Source organism: Patiria miniata, unplaced genomic scaffold (assembly GCF_015706575.1).
Source record: "Patiria miniata isolate m_02_andy unplaced genomic scaffold, ASM1570657v1 HiC_scaffold_5, whole genome shotgun sequence".
Lineage (NCBI taxonomy): Eukaryota > Metazoa > Echinodermata > Asteroidea > Valvatida > Asterinidae > Patiria > Patiria miniata.
Window position 1 is genome coordinate 29213736 of NW_024037072.1, and position 27513 is coordinate 29241248.

At 36.9% G+C, this 27513-nt stretch overlaps 1 protein-coding gene across 9 annotated transcripts in view; it reads left to right on the top strand.

Annotated features, from left to right (window-relative positions):
• LOC119741079 (kinesin light chain-like) overlaps window positions 1-27513 on the top strand; it is a 56972-nt gene that overhangs the window by 20832 nt on the left and 8627 nt on the right. For 3 of the 9 annotated variants that reach the window (XM_038216732.1, XM_038216735.1, XM_038216737.1), the window contains exons 6-14: window positions 638-725; window positions 1222-1323; window positions 1921-2004; window positions 2442-2681; window positions 3330-3397; window positions 4648-4762; window positions 5491-5712; window positions 16564-16679; window positions 17737-17778. In XM_038216732.1, coding sequence (XP_038072660.1) covers window positions 638-725; window positions 1222-1323; window positions 1921-2004; window positions 2442-2681; window positions 3330-3397; window positions 4648-4762; window positions 5491-5712; window positions 16564-16679; window positions 17737-17778 — 1077 coding nt within the window. Of the gene's footprint in view, window positions 1-637; window positions 726-1221; window positions 1324-1920; window positions 2005-2441; window positions 2682-3329; window positions 3398-4647; window positions 4763-5490; window positions 5713-16563; window positions 16680-17736; window positions 17779-24841; window positions 25263-27513 lie in introns of those variants that run through there. The other 6 variants (XM_038216739.1, XM_038216733.1, XM_038216734.1 and 3 more) reach the window with 6 other exon arrangements.

The window sequence follows — 27513 nt, forward strand, 5'->3', positions numbered from 1 at the left end:
AGGCCAAAGAGTTACTGTCATCATCCTGATGTAGCCACCATGCTTAACATATTGGCACTAGTCTACAGGTAGGCCATAGAGTTACTGTCATCATCCTGATGTAGCCACCATGCTTAACATACTGGCACTAGTCTACATGTAGGCCATAGACTTTCTGTCAGGGCTATACATGTGCTGAAACTACTCCTGTCATGTGACAGAATAAACATCAAAAGAGTCCGTGCACTAACACTAGGTGGCGCTTTTTTACCACTTCTGACAGTTCCAGTGTGCGCACTGGATCATGCAGGTATTTGCCTGGGCTCAATATGCAAGACATGATTTTGTTCTTAATCTGCACAACCAGTTGCTTCTGCACATGAGTGTTAGGTGCTGATGGAAATACAGTAGAATGTCCAATCCAGTGGTCTCCCTCAACTTTCTCTCTCTCTCTCTGTAAACTTGTATGTTGTTGGAACTAATATGCTGTTGGAACCTGGAAATGAAAGTGTTGTCAAGTAGGTTAGTAAGAAATGCAACACACAGATCTCTCATCCTTTATCATGTCTATAGTAACATGCAAAAAGCCAAAATCAAGAGTACCGGTAGTTAACATATCAAAAGACAAACAAAACAATATTTTGTTCTTCTGTGACAGAGATCAGAATAAGTACAAGGAGGCTGGCAATCTATTACATGATGCCCTTGCCATCAGAGAAAAGACCCTCGGACCAGATCATCCTGCTGTAAGTACATCCTTTCTAGTTTATACACTTCATTGAATCATATTGTACAACTCTTTGCCCATGTTTAGATCAAAATTGTGACCCAACTAAAACAAAAGAGTTGGAAGTTGTCAAAGCTACCGTACTATTTAGTAATTTAGCATCTTGCAAATAGATTCAATCAGCACAGACAATTAACATTGTCACTCAGTCATGCCAACTGGTATATAGTATTAGTATTCAAGTGTGAGTACAAGTACTGCATGTTCAACAGTGTGTCTGTCACATAAGTTTTGTGTGCTTACGTGTATGAAGATGTCATCTGAATAATTCATAGCATAATGAACATTGCAATATGCTGTCCTTAGTGCATATAAAAAAACAAATAAGTGTAAACATCCTGAAGACTAATTTCATGAGTGTCAGTCTCATTTTGATGTTTTCGAAGGGTAGACCAATATATCGTGGTTGAATTAAAGAGATTCATGTACCGGTATGTTTAATTGGTTTATGGCAGGTTGCAGCTACATTAAACAACCTGGCTGTTCTCTATGGCAAGAGAGCCAAGTACAAGGAAGCTGAACCACTCTGTAAGAGAGCTCTGGAAATCAGAGAAAAGGTCAGTTAAATTATCAAACTAAATCAAGAAAGCTATAAAATGGGCATTGTTTCATTACATTCTTCAAACTATGGAGTAAGTAGTCTTTTGGTTCGTTTTTTTGGTCTTTTTTTTAAGAAATGTGCATTTTTGCCTGGCACCGTTCACATTTTAGTTTGAAATTGAGGATTGAATGTTTTCATGTCAATGAATATATATGTGTAATAATAATTGTAACAATTGTATAAATCAGAGATGGACAGTTAATATTTTCCCATTAAGTTAATGGGAAAAATTAGCATTTTAAAGTCTATTGCCCCTAAACAACCGGAATGACAATTACAATGTACGGTATAGAAAGTCAGTAGGGACTTATTTAAGTAAGCAGATGAAATCAAAAGAGTAAACTATCCCCAAGAAAGCCAATCACATGCCCTGGCAGCACTGTCTTGGAGTATCTGTTGCAAGCTTAATTTGAGCAAAGTCAAGTCACAGACGTTCTCTAAGGGAATTCTGCAACTTGGTATTCAGTTAGTCTCCCCATCTCTTTGCCCTTGGGAATCCCGTTCTCATGCACGGTCGATCTTTATTGCCTTGTTTTTTTCCTCTGTGGTCTAGGTGTTGGGAACAGGTCATCCAGATGTTGCTAAGCAACTGAATAATCTTGCCTTGCTGTGCCAGAATCAAGGCAAATATGAGGAGGTAGGTTTCCCTACGGATGACGAGATTGAGGCTAAATGTCACAGGGTTAGCTTTGCATGATTAATGTTTTCTGTAGTTTTTGAAATAAACTATGGAAAGATGACTTTCGCCTGAAAATATTGAAACCTGAAAAGGCAGAATGTGTAAGCTTTAGAAGTGGGCAGGGTTTATTCAAACTAAAGTATGTATGCTGTGATAAGACAAAACACGAACTTTGTTCCATGAGGATTCATGCAGAATTTGCTACACAAAAAACTCATAAGTTAAATTTGTAACTTGTACATGAGGTAGAATAGACTAGTGAACCATGCAAACAAGTTGACTGAAACCATTCAATTTGAGTTCACATTTAAATTAGTTACTGGTGTGAACTTAATGGGTTTTGATTAAATAAAAATTTAACTTTCAGTAAATATTATGGTCATTTTTTTCTTTAGGTTGAATGGTACTACAAGCGTGCCCTTGAAATCTACGAAACCAAACTTGGACCCGATGACCCCAATGTGGCCAAGACCAAGAACAACCTAGCCTCTGCCTACCTGAAACAAGGCAAATACAAGGCTGCGGAAACCCTGTACAAACAGGTTCTGACTAGGGCACATGAGAGAGAGTTTGGAGGGACTGATGATAAGGATATCAAGCCGATATGGATGCAAGCCGAAGAGAGACAAGAGAAGGTAAGATGCAGCCTAGGTTAACCTGAGGGCATGTTACCCCCCCCCCCCCCTCCCCTTCCCTGTATTTGAAACACATGAGAGAGACTTTGGAGTGACAGACGATAAAGTTACCGGTACCAAGTCGATATGGATCCAAGCTGAAGAGAGACAAGAGAAGCTTAGATGTAAGTGGTGAACAAAATATACCCGAGTGGTGAAGGTGCTTGGGTGTTTTCCCACCACCTGCAAACCCCTGCCTTTGCCCCTCCCTGTGCCCCTGTCCCTGCCCCACCCCTGCCCCTGCCCCACCCCTGCCCCTGTCATACCCCCTCCATCAGGAGTGCTTGAAGAGAGACTTTGGAGGGAAAGACAATAAAGATACCAAACCGATATGCATGCATGCTGAAGAGAGACATGATAAGGTTAGATTCTAGGGGTGAGCAGAGTACTTGAGAGGTTGAAGGGGGCTTGTTACCTTGCCCAAACCCCCTGTGCCACCCCATCCATTATATAAATGTGGTTTTTACTTTCACACCTACTCATGTTTATCACTGTTCCAACAGAGACATCCTGTTTTTTTTCACCAGTTATTTGTCATATCGTTGTAATTGTCACTGTGTGATTTGAAGTGACTGTATCTTTTTTTTTTATTCTGCAATATGTTCACAGGGTAAATTCAAAGACAATGCTCCTTACGGTGAATATGGTGGATGGCATAAAGCAGCCAAAGTTGACAGGTACATTGTATATGCTCTCTCTCTCTGTATATGTCTTGATGTCTTATAGGTCTCCTCAAATGATTTCATTCCCTATAGACCAGCCACGTGCATCGGCATTTTGAGCGTCAACTTGCATAACGCGCATCGGCTGCATAGTATTTTGAACACGTTTCAAGCAACAATGAAATACGTTATCTATGAAATATGTTATCTATAAGGGTACAGAACATCTCATGGCGTGAGCACAAGACCAAAGAACAGATTTACGGAGATATTCCACCTATCTCTGCTATTGTTGCTCAACGTAGAGTACAGATTGCTGGCCACTGCTATCGTGCTGAAGACCAGGTCATATCCGATGTAATATGTTGGAGACTTCCATGCCCTAATAGAGGACAAAGACCTTTCAACTACATTGATGTGATTGGCAGAGACACGCAACATGAAATTGAGGACCTTCCATACGTATTGAGGGATAAAGACACCTGGCATAGCATTGCCACTGCTAGATTCCATCTTATAATAGATGATGATGATGATGATGAAACTCTAGCATATTACTAAGGGAATAAATGTGTGCTCCGGAGGTTTTTATCACTCTGTTTAATACCACTTAGAGTCTGGGTGCTGATAATTACCCGAGCCGGAGGCGAGGGTAATTATCAGCACCCAGACTCTAAGTGGTATTAAACAGAGTGATAAATACCGACGGAGTACATATTTATTCCCATTCATAAATACCTTTTCGGTAAAAAAAATCATATAATTCGTTCAAAACATCCCGATTTTGTTCAACAAATTCACTTTATGCTTTTTGAAACATCCCTCCTGCAAAATAATGGAGTGTTCAGCTGGCGAGTAAGATGAAAACAACCCTTTTATGGAGATTGACGCGCGCGTATCATGTTCTACGCGATGTCGCGCAGAACGCACCTGGCGCGTTGCGTTTTGAATTTAGAACTTTAAAATTCTAACTCCCTGGTAGTGTTGCGCATGCCTACGTGAGGATTGTGAACGTTCAACCAATGAAACGATAAGAGGCACTGGATTTTTAGGAGTCCACATTTTATTGTGACACTGGAAAAGTGTTTAAGACCAGCTAGCCATGTCTTTATCATCCGTTTAATACCGGCCACGTGACGGGCTCTCGACCAATAGGAATGGCTAAACTGTCTGAGGTATTTATGAATGGTACATCAAAAAACAGGTGGCCCTTATAATGTTACCAGTACTGATTGTAGACAATATTTGTGTTTTTCATATTACAGTAGTAGCCCAACAGTGACAACAACCCTGAAGAACCTTGGAGCCCTCTATAGACGACAAGGCAAATATGAGGCAGCTGAAATCTTGGAGGAATGCGCCATGAGGTCACGAAAGAATGTGAGTTGTGTGACTGTCCGGTGCATCGATTTATAAACAGACTGACATTACCAATACCAATAGTTTTGTTGCAAAGAGTAGAAATTTGTCAGGAAGATGAGGCAAGATTAGAAGTGAGAATTTGCTCACTTCATGGGTACCAAATTACTCATCACTTTTGAAATCTTTGAATATCATGCTACCGACTTAACTATCACCAATAACCTCCCTTGTGCTTTGAACAATGGCTGTTACTTTGCACTGTTGGAAAGATCTACGTGTAGATTTGATGATTGTCTTGTACATGTACAAGTACCTACCGGTAGTTGGCTTTGTTTGCTGTAGGGAAAAATTGGGTCACATTTACATGTATCCTCATCATAATGCACATTCCCAGAATATCCCAGATAGGGGACCTGAAAGCATAAAACATTACCAAGAGCATCTTGGCAGTGTTGTGGTCAAGGCACTTGTCACTGATCACAAGTCATCCAGTCCCAAGTCAACTCACAAACTATTCCAATGAATTATGACATAGGCATTTCTTTGTTAAGTTCATCCCCAATATCCTCTGACTGCACTGGTGACTTCCTTGTAACTTGACTTTTGATTACAATTGGTCAGTCACAAGTACCTCAACTAGAACACTGCAACTGGGTATTGCACAGTATGAGAGCAGTGATGGTCTTTGTCCATAGGCTGAGTTGATCAGTGCAACTAACAATTCTTCTAATTGTTGTTATGTCCAGCAGACAATGGATGCCGTCAAAGAATCTCGGGTCCGAGAACTCCTCAATAAAGACCTGTCCACGGACGTCCCACGTCATGAAGCAAGCTTACGTTCAGAACGTAAGCATGATCACAGACGCAGCAGTAGCGGTCCCGGCTCTAGGAGAGAGAGTTCTGATAGCGTGTCCTATGAGAAACATGACGGGACGGAGGAAGTGAGTATTGGTGCCATGTGGAGTGGGGTAAGTACTGCAGTATTCGTTTGACCACACACTGGCAACTACTCTTCTGTCACAAAGCACAATCAAAATCAAATTGACTCGGTTGGTTTCTTACCCAAACTATCCGTGTGGTTGCAAAGCTTCCAACTTTCAAAGCTGTTTGAAATTCTCATTTGGGCAATAAAAGGTGTTTGGGTTCTTGAAAGGTGGGTGTTTTCCGGTTAGTGTTTGAGCTGAGTTTTGCTGTTGGTTGAGCATGATTGGAGTTACCGCAAAATATTGGGTTATTGAGCAGCTGTCTTCAAGTTTTTATTTGTTTTATATTCTAGTTCTAATAGTTTTGTTATCCGCAATATAATTTAAAGTAACTCAAATAAGCTAATACTCTAATAAGCTAATTTTTAATTTAATTCACTAATATAAGAGTCTTTGCTAATTCATCAAGCTAAGGCACTTAAAAGTGTTCAATATCCTTAACTTACACTGTGTGAACAGTGATGAGAAAAGGACTAATCATAGTCATTCTAATAATCAAATTACAAACATTGTTATACAAGTACGTAAATGTATCGTGACTGTTGTCATGACGAGACAAGTTTCATGCAGTCATTGAATTCAAATTTGTCTCCTCATGAAAGCTGTGATGATATTTCCATTTAATATGAACATGGACACTTTTGTGTTTGAGTAGTACATGATTGTTGTGTTGATATGCACTCTAAATTATACAAACAAAAGATTAGTACAATTATTCAAGATTAAAGACTATGATCTAATGAAATAGACTCAACTACCTACATGTAAGATAGAAACTATACCCAAATAATTACGTGTATCTGGGCACTTTAGTTTAAAACTTTGATAAATAATTCCATATCTAAACAAACCAATTATTAACAGCTTTGCTTGCTAAAAGGGTTTCTGCTACTTGTTAGTTTCATTCAAAATCAAAATTCTGTATATAAAAGCTTGCTTTCTTTTTGATGTGTTGGTGTGCTGTTCAGGTTGGCATGTGTAGAGTGTGCGCTTAATTTGTTTTAATACATGTAGACCTGTCACTTTCTCAAATCACATTCATGTTGTCATTGCATTTTGTTGCTACCTCACATAGGAGTACATCATTTTGGTTTTGTCAAGGAAGCACATTTAAACTCATGTAAAGAAACTTGCTGAGGTTAACACATTTTATGGTGTGTGTAGTGTACCGGTACATGTAATCCAAATTTATGTGGAAAAAATATTGAGAAATTATGCCACCTTACAATGAATTACTGGTACATGTACATGTACCCAGTACATGTACCACTAAATTTGAATATGTGCATACCCAATACGTGTACATGATTCTGTTCACCTACATGTACATGCATAACTAACAAACGCTGCTAACACAAGCACTTCTCACATCCATGCACTGCTTACATGTACATGTATAAATCATTTCTAGTAATCTTCCAGTGGCTTCTCTATCATTAACAACCATTCAGGGCCAATCCATGAGTAAATAGTCCACACATGTCTTTCTCATACCTGTACACGTAGTTGTATGGCCCTTCCAGTTGGTAACAATTGACCCGTCAATTTCTTTTGTCCTCTGAGGCATGTACATATTTGTTGTTTCTGTATTTCCAGCGCCTTCCTTATTAGAACACATTTGAAGATTCTCCATCTCCAGGTTCTGTGGGGATGCCCAAAATATCTGGAATGTGTTCTTCAGTTTTACATGTATTTAAAAAACAATGATCCTGACCTCTCAGCATCTATATTGATAAGAACATGTTTCAGAACAGAATTTTAACAAGAAATGAGTTAATTTCAACAACAAAAATTACAAACTGTACATGTGCATAGTACATATGTAAATGTGTACAGTACTTACCGGTAGTCTTGAACAAAGTACAGAAATGTACTTTTTAATTGTACATCACAGCTGAAACAACAGCTTGAAAATATTATTTTTTTTCCCTGTTTCCTAATTCTTGACTCAGAAAAAGAGTATCAAACCTATTTCATTGTGTTATACCCTGCCTGTTCTGTTTTTTTTTTTTTTTTCATTTATTGACAATCATCGCATGCAGCTCTAACATTATCCACCATGCGCTCATGTCTTGTATAACATCATTCATTTAACATGTACTTATACATGTACATGCGCCTAGCTACAGCACTTAACAGTTGCCAGATACAGTAACAGTTGCCAAATTTATGTTTGGAAAAATCATCACTTGTCATTTGGATCTTACTGAAATGTAAAATAGCATTGATATTTAGAATTTAATACAGTAATTTTTCACAAAGAGATTTTGTTATTTTCTTTGTAAAGGAAAGCTTTGCTGGAGATCTACACTGTGCATCTTAGAATAGAATGTATCATTTTTGGATTTTGAATTGAATTTATTCTTGTTTGATTCTGCAATGCCATCAAATTTTGATCTACGTGTAACCGTGAGAAATGTTTGACAGACTAATTAACAGTGTAAATGGTTGGATTATGTCTTTTTTTCAATAAGGTTTTATTTAATGATCTGTACCTTATAGAAAATGTCATTATTCAAATCAAACCTTGATCGGTCCGTGAGCAGTAGAGTAAACAATAATTCTGGAAAACCCACCTTGAGAGAGCTACATTTGGGCTCAAATGATTATAAATGATAATTATTTTGTAGGTTTATGTCCAATCAATTTACAAAAAAAAATTGTTTGAAAAATAAGTTTGTTCTCCAACCGATTGCTTGTTCATGTAATGCCATTGCCATGATTGCTGGTCAAACATTGCTGCAGTACATTTACCACTTACATTTTATTGAGTGTTCTTGTTTATTATCAGAATATCCCCTAATAAATGTATTTTATTATAAATTGTTCATGTACATGTACATGCAATATATATTTTTTACATCCCAACAATTTACTTTGGCAGAAGTCACACATCTTTGCAGTCACACCTCATAAATAGTATAATAGAAGAGGATTTATTTGGTAACAAATTTGGGTCATTCCATGCCAACTCAACAAATGGTGCACACCATCACCTCTTGGATTTTTTTCTTTTTTGGTGTACTGAAAGATACTTAGGAGAAATGCAAATTCTGAAAATTTGGGGTCTCTACGACTTTTCGTTCTTGCGCAACAGCATTTTGAAATTTGAGGTGGGCGGGGCCAAAAGTGCGTCGCGTCACGAAATTCAATGTTTAAAGGGCCATATATTTAAAACTATACCCCCCAGACATTTCAAACTTGGTAATCTGGGCTATTTTTTGCTGTAGATTTCAAATATTTAAACAGAAAGAAAGTAGCTTGTTTCATTTTTAAGTTAGAGGGGCCCCAAAATGGCCCAAAACTCATCTGGACCAATGTTCGGGGGGGTGTAAGTCAAAAATTGAAAATATTTTTTTCACCAAATTTTTTGCCTGTAATAGCCCCCAATTGAAACTACTTTCATGTAAAATCTTACACTTATATTAACTTCATTGAATGAGATATAGCCCTTGCAAAAAGCAAATTGTTTATTTTTACGATAACTTGACCCCCCCAAAAACCAACGTCAGACATTCCGCACCAAATTTTGCTTCACATATGTTTGAGGTTGGTCCTTAGTGAAGTCCTCTGAAAAGTTTCATGTTGGTGTCTAAATGTCTTCAGTGGATAGCTGGGCATTATAATGAGTCTATCTTACGATGCTGGTTCCTTAACATACAAGTACACATGTATAGAATAACAGCAGTCGGTACATAAAGAATAAGTTGGGTATGAAACTTAGCTTACATTTGTACATGTAGACTTTTGATCAGTTGATATAATTGTTTACAGTTTCACAGGTGAAATTATGCATTCCTTGTGATGTAGTTTTGATGAAGTTGAATGAGTTGCATGATGGTTGGCTCACTAAGTTTGTATTGCCTTCCACCGCTATGTAGAAGTTCTGGTGTTGGTACGCAACACAACACATCAACAAATGGAATGTTACATTTATCCTCTCTTTGTGGCCAATAGAGAGTATTTGTTGATTCCGTCCTGTACATGAAGCAGACATACACATCCTCATGAAGTTGTGATACATCTTCTACAATAGCGATGTGCCAAACATCATCATAGACCACACAAACATATTTTCCTGGGTTGAGGTCAGCTGCTACAATTGGTGCATGATGAGTTTCCTGCATGAACTAGGTTTCCCCTTATCCATAATGAAAACTAAAATCAATCAGGTTAAAACCATAGACCCTCTACTCAAACTGAATCACTTCTCTTTGGTTCAGGTTAGTGCTATACTATGCTGTGCAAGTGAGAACTGGTTAATTACTACATACATTACATGCATGCTGTGTGATGAGCACATGGAAAGAATAAGACTCTCAAGTCATTTAACCTAATTTGCATATAATGCACACGTAGGTCTACAAGCAACTGTTTATTGAGCAGGAAATGGGTAGTCTTGACCCAAGTATTTCAACAGTCGGGGGATTTTGTTGTGCTGGTTCCGTAAAATACAAGTACATGTACATGTACATGTATGTTACGGAACCTGCAGCATCATAAGATATAGACTCTTTAAAAAGCCCAGCTATCCACTGAAGACATTTAGACACCAACATGAAACTTTTCAGAGGACTTCACTAAGGACCAACCTCAAACATATGTGAAGCAAAATTTGGTGCGGAATGTCTGACGTTGGTTTTTGGGGGGGTCAAGTTATCGTAAAAATAAACAATTTGCTTTTTGCAAGGGCTATATCTCATTCAATGAAGTTAATATAAGTGTAAGATTTTACATGAAAGTAGTTTCAATTGGGGGCTATTACAGGCAAAAAATTTGGTGAAAAAAATATTTTCAATTTTTGACTTACACCCCCCCGAACATTGGTCCAGATGAGTTTTGGGCCATTTTGGGGCCCCTCTAACTTAAAAATGAAACAAGCTACTTTCTTTCTGTTTAAATATTTGAAATCTACAGCAAAAAATAGCCCAGATTACCAAGTTTGAAATGTCTGGGGGGTATAGTTTTAAATATATGGCCCTTTAAACATTGAATTTCGTGACGCGACGCACTTTTGGCCCCGCCCACCTCAAATTTCAAAATGCTGTTGCGCAAGAACGAAAAGTCGTAGAGACCCCAAATTTTCAGAATTTGCATTTCTCCTAAGTATCTTTCAGTACACCAAAAAAGAAAAAAATCCAAGAGGTGATGGTGTGCACCATTTGTTGAGTTGGCATGGAATGACCCACTTGACATGTTGCTTGTGTCGCATTGACCTTCCTGTTGAAACTATAAAAAAAAAACTAACAGAACAAAGAGTATTTCTGGCGATCTTTTAACATTCACAACAAGCACAATCTTGTACATATGTATGTTAATCAAACAACTTAACTCAACAACATTAATAATCATGTGTATTCTGCAGTCATGCGCCACAGAGTCTAACTCCTCAGATTATTTTCATTTTTAATAATCCCACTTTCCAAACATGCATCTTCTGTGATAGGCCTAAACCTTTCAAATCACAAAACAATCTAACATTGCTGACTCAAGCCCTCACTTTCTCAGTGTCATGTTCACTTTGTTGAATGAAGAATTTCACAGGAATCTACATTTAATTTTCTTATGAACTGCAAATATTTTTTGTGTAGTTTTTAAGGAGTTTGAATAGACCTGTGTAGTTTTTTGTTGTAACTGTCATTTCAAATGAAGGATGGAAAGAAACAAATCTTTCGTTCAATGTTCTGCAAAAGTTGAAACTCTTTTTAAACACCATTTTTTTTCTTCTAACGACCATTCATTTCAACCAAAAATACTGTATAACAAATATTTTGTTTTCAGGTAATAATCCCTTCACCAACTTTATTTTATTTTTCAGTATTATTTTATAAACTTGTATGCATCAAAGCATCTTTCATCCTGTCTAGTGTTGTTTCTGTTAATTTTGTTAGTTTCTGGATAGTGTGTTCTTTATCTTTGTGTTTATTTGTGAGAAGCCAATATCTGCTGTCTACAATTCAAATTGCCTGTGTGTCCTGTCTGCAATGATATATTGTAGTTGTTGAGCCTCGTACATATATCCCGTACATATGTATCAAGCAATTGGCTGATACTTCCGGTATGTATTTCATCCGAGGCATCATCAGCAGGAAGACAGCGTCTAAACCACCCATCAAACACAGCCTTCATTTTGCGTCCCTCTGTATCCCGGCTGGTTTTTTTATTTTGGTTCCGAATATTTGAGTATTGTTTTTTGTATTGCAGATGACTGGAACTTCTAGTATTTATTTGTTCCATTTCTTTTATTAATTTCCCTTGCTTCCCTTTTCCATTGTCCTGAGATTCATGTTGTGCCATCTTTCATTATTTCCCCCCCCCCCCCCCCCAGCGGCGATTCTACAAGACTTTCTATTATTAAACATGAGTCGTATGAGTGAGTTATTATAATGTATGCACGCTGGATCAATATCAGTGCATAATGTGTTCTGTTAGGCTGTGCCTGCTGAACTTGTCATGCAACCTGAATGTAACGGCAGAATTATTCAAATGACTTCAAGGGCCTTCCATCATTTCCATAGAAGACAATAATGATCAAATGTTGACATTCTGTCATATTCAATGATTTACACAAAAATGCCTGTTCCTGGGTGTATTCTTGAATAGATTGTGAAAGTCAACATATTTTCTATTTAAATTCAAAGGATATTCAAAGTCATTGTCATTTTAGCAAAAGAGATGAAATACATGTAAGAGATGCATCTCATCTACAGCATCTAATGTTACGGAAGAATTTTAATAATTCTGTCACATTTTGTTAGTTGGATAATGCCAGACATGCATGCTACTGATAAAGGAGAGAAATATACTGAGCTATGACAATTTGTTCGTTTAAATTTGGTTTAAAACATAAGATTTGAATGAAGGATGTGACCTTGCATTTAATTTTGTGAAGGTTTAGCAATGATTGGCATGATTGACTTGATAAATGATCAATGATTGACATAATAAATACATTTTAGCACTGACAGTCATTGAAGAAGAGAAAACTTAACCTCCCTTTATCTTCCCATGTACAAATGTAGCACACTCACCCCAGTAATTCAGTGTTGGTGTAAAAGTACCCGGTACCGGTACCTTGCCGGAAAAAAAATACTGGAGACTAAACAGCAAAATCAAATATTTTATTACAGGCCTACATGTACATAGTACACCAGTACATGTTCTTGAAAGTGTTCAGAGCAGCATTATATGTAGGGGCATGAGGCATGCAAGGCTGTTTTTGGTCATATGCACATACAGGATCCTTTGTTGATGTGTTTATTGTACGTATGCACTTGGACATGTACAATGCACTTGATAGTTGAAATGAGTGGCATTTTGCGTGACATGGCATTTTGCATGATACATAATGTGAAAGATTGAGAAAAGTGATAACAATTAAGTTTGCGCCATTATCAAAGTTTTCACTTGATCCAGCATTTTTCTGGAATTTCAGAATCACATTTTTAAATCCAAAGAGAGGTGTTAATGCATGGCCAGATTTAGCTAGCAAGAAGCATGTTCAAGTTTCACACTTTAATAGAGAGTTTGTCGGTAAGCATGAAGATAGAGTGATCATATCATTGGTAAATGTCCCGCAACCAATGTCCGTTCTTCTTTGTGTTATTTAACATGGTTAAGGTGTTTTCAGTATTAACAAGTACATGTACATGTATGTTTATTCTGAACATGCACAAGGAACATCATGGTACATGTGTATAGGGTTCAAATTCTTGTTGGCCTTTTTTTTTTGCAGACTTTGCAGAAAATCCTTTGTTTTTGTTCAGATGTTTTTGTTCTTCTTCCTCCTTGATCTTCTATCCCAAATTCTACGTTCTTTGTATGTACCAGTACATGTTTCATTTTCTTTGCCACTTTGGACAATAAACAGATTTCAATCTTGATGAAATTTGGCATACCGTACATGTACACTAGGACCCCCATAGTAAAGTCGTGCATGGACAAAAAAAAAGTCACATCACGATGACGTCATAAGTCATGTACATGTACATGTATGTCATCTTAAGGGTGCATTTTTCAATGGCCTACCGGTACATACATGTACACATGGACATGTATCTAGAGAACTACATTGTGCAATGTACAAGGCCCATTGGGTTGAAAAAAACATAGTCAGGGAAGTGTTATAAATGAAATTTGAGGTGACATCATGATGACATCATCATACATGTCATATGATATGGATTTTTTGAAGTTTTGAAGATTATCACCATATGTCATGAACGATCATGCTACATTCAAAATTCTTTTGTATTAGGTTTGGTAGGTCATAAATAAATGCACAAAATTTCGAAAAATGTGTGATGTCATCAATCGTGACATCATCAAAAATGTGATTTGTTTTTTGAAAAACATTAAGGGAAGGTCCGATTGTTATGAAACTTGGTGGGTCGGTACATGTACAATGTAGATATTGATAATAGTATGCAAAATCCAAAGTGTCCGAAAATCCGAAAATGTTGACATACATATGTAATGATGACGTCAATCAATTTTTTTTTTTTTTAATTTCATATATTTTCTAATTGCAAAATTTGACATGAAATGCAATCATTTGACTTCAACATCGGCATAATAATAAGACCCTAAACTATTGGTCCTAAACAAGTGAAATCATGATGACATCATAATTGGACATGTGAGGTAATCTGAAAGTTTTGATTTTTCTTCACTGTGTTTTTAATAATTTAGAAATGAAAGAAATGAGATAAAGCCTTGACATGAAAATCTTCCTTAATATCAAATATCCTCAATAAACAGCCATTGTTTGCCCACTGCATATGGTTACTGAGTTCAGTCTTCTACAAAAGGGTTTTCTTCATATACATGTAGTTTAGTTGGGAATGCTTAAATTTAAATATGGAATGGTTGTGAGAATTATTCAATCAAAGAAATTTACTTCTTTTGTGGAATGACACACATTTTATGTTACTTGAATTTTCAAAGCTTTTTGAAGGTCTGTGGACATACATGTACATGGATGCACCTACAAAATGTACATGTACAAGTAGCATTAGTGTTTGCTTTATGCAGCACGTTTCCTAAAAGCTTTTTGACGAAATTGTTTTCCTTTTTCCATGATGTGATACATGTAAGTATGTACAAATGTATGTATACATGTAGCTCTCTGGTTCATGTCCATAATCATCAAGTCATCTTGTACTTTAGATCTGTTCCAACTTGTAACATGTGAACACAAAATATTCCAAGTATCGAGGAAGGACTAGGGCAGAAAAACATTGCTTGTTCATTTCCATCTTGATGTGCATTCATATGTGTTGTTTACAATGTTGGAATGATGATCCCATTGCTGTGATTGCTGTCTTCCTGAAATCATTTTGACAACTGTTGTATTTAAAGGTACAACTTACTGTACATGTACATACTTTTTGAAATGAGCCTCAACGAAGCCTTGGTATGGGTGTATTTGTATTGGACACGGCATCGTAAGATGGTTCATTTAAGCATTTCATATTTTTTTGTTTGAATAAGGAAAATTGATGTGCAATGAGGGCAAATCCTCCCTTCAGTCACTTTTCTTTCTTCATCCAAAAGTTGACTTCAAAAAGTCAGTTTTGCTTTGTAATTTATGTACATTGTAGCCTTTTTTTTTCAATAAGAAGGTAACCGTGGAGTCTGTTGCTTTTCTGCTCTTTAACCCTAACCATTCCAACTCCATCAAAATCCATCCCCCCATTTTGGTGGATTTTGGAGGACTTGGTCCAGAAGGCCTTGGTCCAGAAGGACTTGGTCCAGAGTATGATGGAGTATGATGGAATTGGGCCTAATGGCCTGAAGCAGTGCTAGGGGTATCCAATTGATTTTGCCTTGCTTCCTGTACTGCTATTGTGATACTACTAGTGAAAGCCATGTGTAGGATTGAATGGCAATTCCATTATGTCACAGTGATTGATGGATTTTGATGGACTTGGTCCAGTTCCTAGTAAAAGACGCTAGGGAGTTAGGGTAATAATCACATTGTCTATCAATCTTCGGTCGTACATGTAAGCCAGGTTATCTGGCAGCATCACAACAAGTAATCACACCTCCAATCTGGTTGGATTCACTCTTCCTGCAATTTTGTTCTACATACATGTATCTGCGAATGTTTAGCTAATTTGAACATGTACCAGTACATTGGCTTGAAAGGAGACCTACATGTTCGTGTACTGTAAATGACAACCGATGTACATGTATTGGCCCAAGATCAATTAAAGGATCTAAAGTCAAGTAAATATTGTTTTTTATTTATGGAGTTCAAAGTATACATTTTTTTTGTCAGAAGTTCATGTTTGCCATTCGCATACAAACCAAGAAACCAAGATTTGCAATGTTGTATGTGTTTCAAAGATTTCATTTTTCAAAAGAGTTTTACTGTTTAAACAGAAATAGAGTTTTTAACTTCAATGAAAATAGTCCAATGCATGTACATTGAAAAGGGGGCATCAAAATGCATCAAAGAGTTGCATGCATGGATTACAAGAAGCCTGAATGCATCAGAAGAAAATGCATAAAATGTAAACCCTGCAAGTTTCTTTATCATTCAGATTTCATTGTCTGTCAGATTTTGTTAAATACTTCTCTCCGTTTCTTTTACAGCGTGCACTGCATGTCAATGGTATGCTTCAAATTGCACCCATGCTAAACCATATCACTCTTCTTATTTCACTTGATTTGAATCATATCCACAATATCTCCCATTCTGCTCTCAGTTTTACCTCAAATAACCAACTCAGTCTGACCTCTCATTCTTTCCTTTAGTTTTTGGATGGAATGTGTCTTGTATTTCTTTATCCTTGTTGATTTGTTAAATTCCCCCCCTCCAAATAACTTCAGAGCGAGAATGGGCTGAAACGTAGCGGTTCGCTATCCAAGCTGAGGGCATCTGTCCGTCGCAGTAGCACCAGACTCCTGAACAAATTGAAGGGTCGTGAATCGGACGATGAAGGCGGGTGCGTATCGACTGATGATCATTCTCAACCTATTAACCCAAGTTATTATAGGCATAGTTTCCCACCAGTCAAAGCATTGCTTAAGACTTACAATCTGTTTGGGATGGGAGAAATGTAGAATGCAACCCACTAGCACTGATTTGCTGGGGGAAATTGAACTTAACAAACGGAAATACGTATTCATGTTAGTAACTGCAAAAAATAAATTGGCAGTAGATTTGACTCTAAGCAATCAGCCAGCCTGGCCTGTGGGATTTGGTACATTACATGACTGGCTACTGGCCAGTTTGTATTTGTGAAGTCCCAAATCATTGACACTGAGACAATGGCAACACTCAAAGGGGCAGTTGGGCATCTGAAGACTTCATTGTATGCTTATTGAACATGCATACATGTACCATAACTTCCCACTGCCAGGACAAAGTGTTAACAACCTTGCAAACAATTCCTGCGCAAAATTGAAATCAATGTAATTCTGTATAGGAAACCTAAATAGTGCAGTGACTTGTGTATTTGAACGGAATGTAGTATGCATCGCATAAACAAGACTTTCTTGTGTGCTTTCTCCAGTAGATAGAAAATTAACAATTGTGCTTCAGAAGCTAAGTCACAGTGTAGCTCTAAATATCCCCAAATGTGTCCTTTTCAGCTGCTGACTGTAAACATTTGATTAGCTATGCAATTGTTCGTAAATTGCCTGTTTTTTTTAAAACGGCAAAAGATATCTCATTAATCTTTTTTACTCATTTTGAGACAACTTTTATGATGTTTAAGATTAAGTATGCTGCAGCCACTTACATGTATGGTGGTATATTGTCACAAGTTTGCATTTTCTCCTAGCAAATTATTTTTTGTCCCGGTTATATTTTTCTGGCATGACGCCATCTTTGTACAGTGTGCATTCCCTAAGTGAACCTTAATGCAGCCTTTATTTATTTGATAAAATAATGAAATCACAGTCATGTGGTAATCCTACATTATAGTAGAACTGAAAAGTTGAAATACATTTTACTGAGCTATTTCATGCTTGTCTTAACTTTTGTTGCACGACCCAAAGGTCCGACATTTTTGATGATTTTGTGGATATGGTGAAATCGGGGTGAGTGCTTTGATGTGACGGACATTGTAACCAATGAATGACAGTCGTGATTGTCCTTGATTGTGGAGTCAGTCATTTGAAATTATGTAACATTCACAGAAATGGTATTGCAGAACATGGAAGAAACTAAGAGCCAAAACTGTATTTTTCATCTCTCTGATATCACTTCTTTCCAAACAAGATGTTTGGGATTCCCTCCTGTTAAAGAAGCGTTTGTAGGTTTCCAATACCGGTAGTACATTTTTCTTGGTTGAAAAATCGTTCTGGCAACTTCTGGGTGTCTTACAATGTAGGAATGGTTTATCATAAGGTATACATACATGCTTGGGAGGTGTTAAACACTATGTTTCAGACTGGTTGGAGTGTGGATGCTGATAATTACCCCAGCCAAATTATCAGCATCCACACTCCAACCAGTCTTAAACATAGTGTTTAATACCAACCAGGCACATATTTGTTCTTATAAATACCTTTTTGGTCAAAAAATCTAAAGTTTTCGGTCTGAAAGTCATACATGTCAAAAGTTAAAAATTGCCACGATTTTGATCAATAAGTTTACTTCATGTTTTCAAAATACCCCTCTAGCTAAATAATGGAGTGTCCAGCTCGCAAGTAAGACGTAAACATCTCCTTTTGTGTAGATTGGCATGCATGCCACACGCAATGCGCGATGTCATGCAGGTGCAACTGTGACAAGTGCGTTGTGAATTTAGGACCGTGGTAGTATTGCCCATGCCAGGATTGTGAACGTTCAACCAATAACAAGATCAAAGGCACTGGATTTCAGAGGACTCCAAATTTCATATGACACTGGAAAAATGTTTAAGAACAGCCAGCCATGTCTTTATCATCCCTTTAAGACCGGCCATGTGACCGGCTCTCGACCAATCGGAATAGGTCAACTGTCTTAAGCCCTGTCCGCACTGGACTTTTTTTGGTCAAACTAACCGAGACTATGGGTACTTTTCCCATTTTAAGTCCAGTGCGGACAGCCTAGGACGTTTTCCTCTCAGTTACTTTTCCTGAGTCCAGCGGTTACTTTTACTGGCCAACTGCTGCCCAGGAAAACTTCCCACGCGCCCAGGAAAACTGACCGAGTCGCTTTTCCCGAGACGATTAGTCCAGTGCGGACAGTGCGAGTCGGTAAAAGCGGCTCAGGAAAGCGTACATCCGGCCCAAGCGCCCTGTTATGCATACAGAGACCGCACGAACCTGCACGTGCAGTGGCCGAACATTTTGTAGAAACACGCTGCGGTGTATTATCAAGTCCGAGCGGTAAAATCTCGTTAAAATATATATTTCAACGGACAAATACATACACAGAGAAGAGAGATCACATTCTGAGAATTAATTTGCGGAAATTCTCTTTCTCCACCGATGTATTGTTATTTTCTACGATCCAAATTCGTCCTGATACGCTACTGTAGTCATGCACGGAACATCATGGTCCGGTACCGTACGTAGGCCGTAGTCACTGGTTCCTGGCCCACATCATAGCTTCGATTCTGTAAGCATGCGATGGGAACCAACGAATACTGATGGCACTGCTGCCGCACGGAACATCGTACAGCGGCATGGCTTCGACGACGTGCATCACAAATGCGTCAGAATTATATGCCCTTTCGTCAAGATTTAGCGTGTCAAGATGAAATAATATCGTGTAAACGATTATGTTATGCATGCAAATGGCGTGTGTAATATTACTGAGCGTATCGGTGGCTGAAAATGTGATCGGCAATTTGTTTTCTGCGTACGGTGAGTCATTATACTGACACTGTGACAGCTCGGTTACTTCTCCCACGCGGTCGGGGTAAAATTTCCCGTGTCGAAAGTCCAAGTGCGGACAGTGGTCACATTTGACCATTTTTCATTTTACCATCGTCTCGGTAAAACCTTCAAAAAAAAAAGTCCAGTGCGGACACGGCTTTAGGTATTTATGAGTAAGAGATAAATAGTTTCAACTTTCAAGAAGTTCAGAAATTAGTCTTTTTATCCTTCCCTCTAATACCAAATTGGCTACATTTTGTATATTTACCTGAATTTATGAGTTTTCTTAAAAGGAGTCATTTAGGCATTTACAGTAAAGGGTTTTTGTTTAAATCTTGCTCAGCTTTCCTGAGACTTGTTGGCTTTCTTCCATGTTCTGTCTCTCTGCTACATGTACATGTACCTTTATATGTACTAGTTTGTGATCAGTGCTACATGTACATGTTTCCCTTGTCATTTCAAACATTTGCAGAAGATCATTTCACAGCACATATCAATCTTTATAGGATTTTTCAGGCCTCAACCAGACCAATTACACATATCGCATCGTGTGTATACACATGTACATACATGTTTGACATATTCTTGTTTTAGTTTTGAAATTTGTTCCATTGTTTTAGATTTAGAACCATTGTGTAAATGTGTTTCTACATGTATATCACACTCATCTGTCCATATTTGTTATAGATATTTTTTTGTAATGGCACAGTGCACTTTTCAGCATTCCAGAGTTATCCTTTTTCGTTGTTGTTTTTTTATTTATTCATTTATAATTAACATGTGTTTTTCATTTGTTTACATTCAGTGAATTCCAGTTGTCCTGTTATCAATTTTGCCTGCCCCAGTTTAGTACTTCAGGTTCTCAGATCTTCAGTTACCATTTTTTTTCTATTTTATTTAAAGAATAATCCAAGTAAGGTAAACAACATAATGTTCCTACCAAGATTCATCCAGAAGCCTTGATGTCACAGTTACTGAGTTTTAAACTGTTTATAAAGGCATGCGATTGTGTACAGTTTGTACATTGACTCTCCTGTGTGAAGTGTTGCTTATGGTGCAAGCAAACCATGATGTTACCAGCAGAACATTTATTCTACATTTTTATTTGATTGTTAATATAAAATGAGGCAAGATGTAAGGACCCAAAATGTAGATATTTGATGAAAAGATTTTTTTTTTCAAGCATCACCTTTTTTTTGTTTGGGGTAGGCTAACCAGAAGCGTAAAGAGCTCTGTGAATCCATTGTTATTGCTGTATGGTACCTACATGTGTACATGTATCTATGGATGTCTCATAGCATACATAACAGTAACTTACATGTAGGTTAATTGTTGTTGAAAGTTTAAATTTAAGTTTCTATTAAACTACCGGTCATTTATCGCAAATCAGCCCAGCAACATAGGTGGAAGCATTTCCAGACATCTTTCAAAAGTCGTACTTGACATCAATAACGAAATAGAAATAGTATAATTTTTGAGTCATGCTCGCATTTTTCTTGGATTTCTTCATTCCCAGTCGCACCGTTTCTTTTCCTAAGGATATTGTTGCATACTATGGCCTAGATGTACATGTACATACATATTTATGTACATTTACAACTAATGCTTTGTTCCACTGTAGAAGTATGAGATTGACGCATCAATTCAAGTCTAAGTTAAGCTTGGTAAATTAGAGGATACGATAATTTGCTTAATTGGTTCCAATTTGATTAAATTAGATGTGAAATTCCACTAGACAATAGGGCTATTAGCTTAAACATGTTACCGTCCAGAAATATCTTTAGCCGGAGTACTGAAACAGAGTCTTAACTAGCCTGTGGGCATTTTCACTAGCCCGCATGTTTTTTGGCTATTATAAGAGTGTCTCATAAACAACAATGTGCATACATGTACATGTAAAACATGTATTCTGAGGCAAATCTTGTCAGTGTTTTTAATAAACAGATCTAATAATTTAACCCTAAACAGTTAATATCATTAGGCACAAATTGATACAGGTTTGTTTTTCAATTTTAATGATTTATTTCTTACTGTCCTTTCATCTTTGCCGTATATCCCAATAATTTTTGACTCGCCAGCCAGGCTATTTAAGGAATAGTTTGACTAGCCCACTGCTGTTTAGACTAGCATTTGGCTATCGGGCTACCACTAAAGTCAAACCCTGCCAGTAGACATTTCTAAACTGATACATCGTGTTTACTTGATTGTTTAAAGTAAGAATTATACAAGAACATTCTTTGCATTATTACTGAAAGGTACATGAAATAATGAGATATTTCGAATCTCTTCGATCACGTAGTGAAATATTGAGTCTCTTGGTCAGATAGTGAAATATTGAAGTTGGTTGATAACACAGTAAAATATTGAATTTCTTAGGTTATATAGTGACATATTAAATCTCTTCATGCATATTGAATTTCTTGGATCCTATTATACAAATATTGAATGCTTCGAGTGGTGTAAAATTAGCCGAGGTGATCCATGGACATTCGCCTCGGGAGAATAGAATGCTCCATGGCTCACCAATGGAGGCTTAAAGTTTACTTCACCACAAGATGAAGCATTCAATACTTTTTTTTGTTACACTTCGCCCACAGATTCTACTTGATTTTAATATTTCAAGTTATTTACATCTGAACACAATTAAAATAAACTTCAATTTCAATACAAAATTGGTGGGAAATGTATTTCTCTCTTCCAAACCACCCGTTCACGAAATGTTTGAACCCAACTCTGTGGTGGCCTCTCTTGAGAACAATACGCGCAACGTTCAACGCACATACCAGCATGCATTTGCACACAAATACCGCGCCATGGGTATAGTACTTTGGTTACTAATGGTATAGTACTTTGGTTGCTACGGGTATAGAACATTTGGCCATGCACTGAAAGATAGCAGAAATAGAAAGTACCATGTGACTCGCTCTCGGCCAATCAAGACACAGAATCTGCGGGTGAGGTGTTATAAAGTGAAATATTGAATCACTTGGATCATATAGTGAAATATTGAATCTCTTTGGTCGTATGATGAAATATTGAATCTCTTTGGGCGTATGATGAAATATTGAATCTCTTGGTTCATATATATAGTAAAATATTGAATCTCTTTGTCAATATAGTTAAATGTTGAATCCTTGGATAAACTGTGCAATATGGAAACCCCCGATTCATATAGGAAAACGTTGAAACTCTGGGATCATCTAAACTGAGGTGTGATGCAGACTGCTGCCCAGATAACCCCCTGGATTGACTCCTACATTCCAACTATCTTGGTTTCTTATATGTGCATGGTTTGTTCTAACCCAATGCCTGTGTTGCATGAAATCGTGAAAGTGTATGTGCTTGGCATTCTGCATAATTAACCAAATGCTGCCCAATCCCACCCCCCCCCCCCCCCCCTTATGTAGATCCCATTGATTATTTCAAATTATTTTTTACTTGTTCATTTAATACTTCGGTCTCTTTAGGTTTGGATTTAAACCCTTATCTTCTTTTTGACAAGCTGGGGTTGGGGTAGATCGTCCCTACACGTGTAGTAATCAACAGCTATGTGATATCATTTTAGAGTGAGAAAGCAATGTTATCAGTTCAGTTAATGGTATACAAAATGTAAATGGTAATCCTCAAAAGTTATAAGGTTGTCATTAGATGTATGGGCTACACAAGCTAACAATCTAAGGACATGAAGGACACATATGTCTGGTATTGTGGGAAAGTCATTAGGACATTGATAATGTTGCACATTCTAGAACAGCCAGATCATTTCATTCAAAATGTGGGAAGTACATGTACATGTATATTTCCTAACAGTATGTTTCCTAAGGATCACGTCAATTTCTGGCACATCTCCGAAAATCAGAAAGTTAGGTCCTCGGTAACAAAACAGTAAAATGTTTACATGTAATTAAGTCTTTGAAGCACCAACTTTTTTTTCTTCATACAACAGTGCTCAGAAAACATATGTGGAATTCCTGATCATTGTTCACAATTATACGTCATATCAAGGATATTTCCCAAGTTTGCAATACATGAGATACAATTCACAGCTGAAAATGTCAACCCAGAATTTTTTTAAATTTCAGACAAGGAATTTAAGGAAACCATTTTGTTTATCAATTATCGCTCTCTGAATTTTAACGTGTGAGCATGGTCTATTGTTGGTTCATTTGTTCATTACACGTTTATTCAAAATGGGAGTAATGTAGGGCATATTAGTGAAAACAAGAGACAAATAGTGTTTTTACTTGGTAAAACGTACTCTTCCTTTAAGTTAAAGCACAATCCAGTCATTGGCGATAAAGTAAAATGTTTATAAATATTGAAAAAATCAAATCAGGATTAAGGTCTTGAGCCCAGTACCCCACTGCATGATTTCATGTGGCATGCCAATGTCTTGCTAGCAGCACCCATCAAACCTTACGTGACATCAGCACCATCCATACACTATATCTAGACTTCTCAAAACCCCAATCTTAAAGAAAACTTTAACAACCCAAAAAATATATATATTATAAAATGAGTGCAATGGTCAAGGACAGAAAATAGTGGATTCTTGGTTTTTGTATAGTCTGAGGCAAATTTAACCTTTAAAGTAGGGCTGTCCATTTTCAAATAATGTATTATTCGATTCCACGAAAGATGAGTGTTTTGCAGTCAGTATTTTATTACTGTAAAGGGGCTTTAACCTAAAAGGATGTGAACGATGAACTGCCGTGGACAAAAACAGTTACTATTGACAAAAAGTGGCACCTGACAATAAAGCACCACAACTTTATGATAAAATAACTTCAGAGTCGTGTGTGTATGTTTGTAGCTTTTTTGTTTTTGAATATTCAAACCAGCGAAAAGCTATTGAATATTCGTTTGATGATCAAATATTTGAGTATTCGGTATGTTTGGGACAGCCCTACTTTGAAATTGAAGATTGAGGATCAGGATATAGAAAATCACTGTCTAAGAGGCAATATTGACATGTTAAAACAAACTTTTTACCTCATGGTCAGCTGTCTTTTAAGTTTTTTACATAGCTCTCAATTTTATTAAAATCTCATCGACTGCAGAAGTAGATACAGCAACAGGACTCCTGGCAAACCTCCGAAATTATTCAACTGATTTATAACTGTTAAAGATTTTCACAAAGCGAGGGTCTCTCTCTATTTGTTCTTAGCTGAAGCTGATTAGTTTTCCTAGGGAAGCAAAATTATCATACCGGTACATGTACTTTGATATCCTAAATGTTTCTTTTTTTGTCTCTTGTCCTACTTGTTCATCCCATTTCACGTAATCCCTGGCCCAGTTTGCGTAGAAGTAACTGCATAGAGGTTTCTAGAAGTCTCTCCGTTCCTATAGAGGTACTAGTATCACCCTGTGTGTCACTTCTAGTATTACCCTATGTGTCACATAGTGCCTGATCCTCTGTGCTGCAAGCTGGCCATCATTTTTGATACCTCTGGAATGTACTGACAAAAAGTGCACTGAGGGGGATGTTGCTAAAACACAGAAATTGCTCATATTCATCATCACAAAAATTGTAAAACTTTGTTATGTGTTCTATATTGACTGAGTTGTGTTGGGAAAATTGTTAAGGAATAGTTGGAAAAATTAGCACATTAGTTGGGTGCCCTTATATTGGAGTATAAAAAAAGAGTACTCAACACTTCTATGGGCACATGTGAGTGTTCAAAGGGGTTTACCCCCAACATCATACTCCCTCTCCACCCCTCCCCCCCCCCCAAAAAAAAATTATTAATCTCAAAACTGAGAAGTATGTGAATTTTGGAAATTCGCCAAAATTCCCCCCCCCCCCAAAAAAAAAAAAAAAAATGATCCTTAGCAATTAGAAATTATTAAGGTAGCTTTTTAACTGCATATATTCCCTAAAAGCAGTGCTTTGTTTGTTTTGTTGTGGATTAGAAAGATTAAAACACAGAAAGCTTAATGACATCCCAATTTGTTGGTTAAGTGCTTTACGGAATAGCACTTCTTTTGGCAAGTTACCCCGGTATGAAACTGATGAATGAGAATGTGCAAATATTCTACAAAGAGCAACTTAATTATTCGTGAGCAATTTCTGCAATTAGCCATTATCCTTCACCATATGATTAATGTGTTTACAATGGTTTTGTGAATGCATGTGTATTTTTTTTCCATACTCAGTGTATTCATCATATTGTAAATGTTTCATCAACTTGTACAATTTACTTATTTGTTTTGAGTTGATACAAAACATTTGTAAACGTGAATTTAAAAATGTAATATTGGAACAAGTCAAACTTCAGCATTAAAATGTCCAACTTGTAATTTGGACAACAAACATAATCGCTTAAAAAAAATTCAAAAATGAAAGATGAATCATTTAACAAGAAAGCACAACTGATAGATAAAAATGTTATATCAAGGTGACTTAGTTATGTGATTTTCTGATTAAGATTCCATTTGATTAGCAATACTAGAAGTAAATTGGATCATTCGTGATTTAATGGCTTCAATCAGGCAGAAATCCCCACCTCTCAATACTAAGTTTAGTTCAGTTTTTGTTCACAGGAGCATGGTTTTTGACATTAGTAATGTGATTGATTGGAGGTTTTATACGATGGATTGTTAATGTATGATTTATCTGTCAGGATGTAATCAGCAGAAGTGCCCCATTTTATAAGTTTACACCTTCTGATGTGTCTATCTTTATCCTCCAAACCTGAGGTTGTTCGAGGATGTATGTGTGGGAAATATTTAACAGCTGTAGCATTTCACACAGACAAAAATATAGTTGGAAAGAAAAAAATAGCTCAGTTACTTAAGTGGTGAATCATGGACTAACTAGGAATTCAGAATGATTGCATCATGTGTCTTAAAGCATGAATTGAAATTTGAAAACAGCCTACAAAACTATTTATAAGATTGTTCTAGAAAAGGAATTTTTAAAAAATTAGTCTGGCTGATTTTATGTACTGGTAGTTCAAGTTTTGACTCTTATTTGGAGTATTCCAATGATATGCATTCTTATGTTGTTCGATTTTGTATCTCTTAAATGTAATGCATTAATTTTTCTGCCCATATTTGTTCTCCCCTTAAACAATGTTATTTTTAAAGGGACTATACAGCATTTGCAAATAAAACTACCAAATTATCACGAAATACCTTACTGGACTGTTAGTGAATGACAGTCTCAAGCATCCTGTAAAGTCATGGCACCTCATGTGCTGTAATTTTCAAGAAAAGTGGTAATTTTGTATCAATTTGCAACACTGGTTGGCCAAAAACTGGCTTTTTCAAATACTGCTCCCAATTGATCATATTTTGTTAGTCCGCATTTTCTTTCCAATCGATTGCATACGTGAACGGGTGCAAGCCAGCTAGACCAATTCCCTGACCTTACAATTCCCCAATGTCTATAAATTGCTTCAACTCATTTTAAGTGGGGTCAGAGAACCAGACTACAAGAACATGATTGTTTTTCTTGGCTTTTCCAGCATCTACGAACCAAAACGCCAAACAAGTCAGTGTAACAATATTTGCTATAAAATACTAACCTCCCAAATCCATCTATTCTGAAAATTACAGCAAAAGCAAATGATGTATATTCCCTTTAAGGGAAAAGATCACTGTATTGCAATGCATGTCGATATATTTTTTGAGTTGATGTTTCATTGCAATGTGTATAATTTTGATATATTTTCAAGTACATTATATGTTCATGTGTTAACATTTCTTTGAATTTAATTCTTACTTTTTTGGCATTTTAATTATTTTATTCACAATACATGGGATGACAGATCATTGCAAACAGCCTTTCCTCAACATATTGCCATGGGAAGCTTAACAAATGAAATATAATCACTCTTGTCTCTTAATTCTGCATATTGCTTATGGTCATAATCCAGTTTAACTTCAGCTTTTTGTAGGCAATCAACTTTGGCAGCTTAAACTCTGTTACTTTTCTGGCCATACATTTTTCCTTGTTAAGCAAAT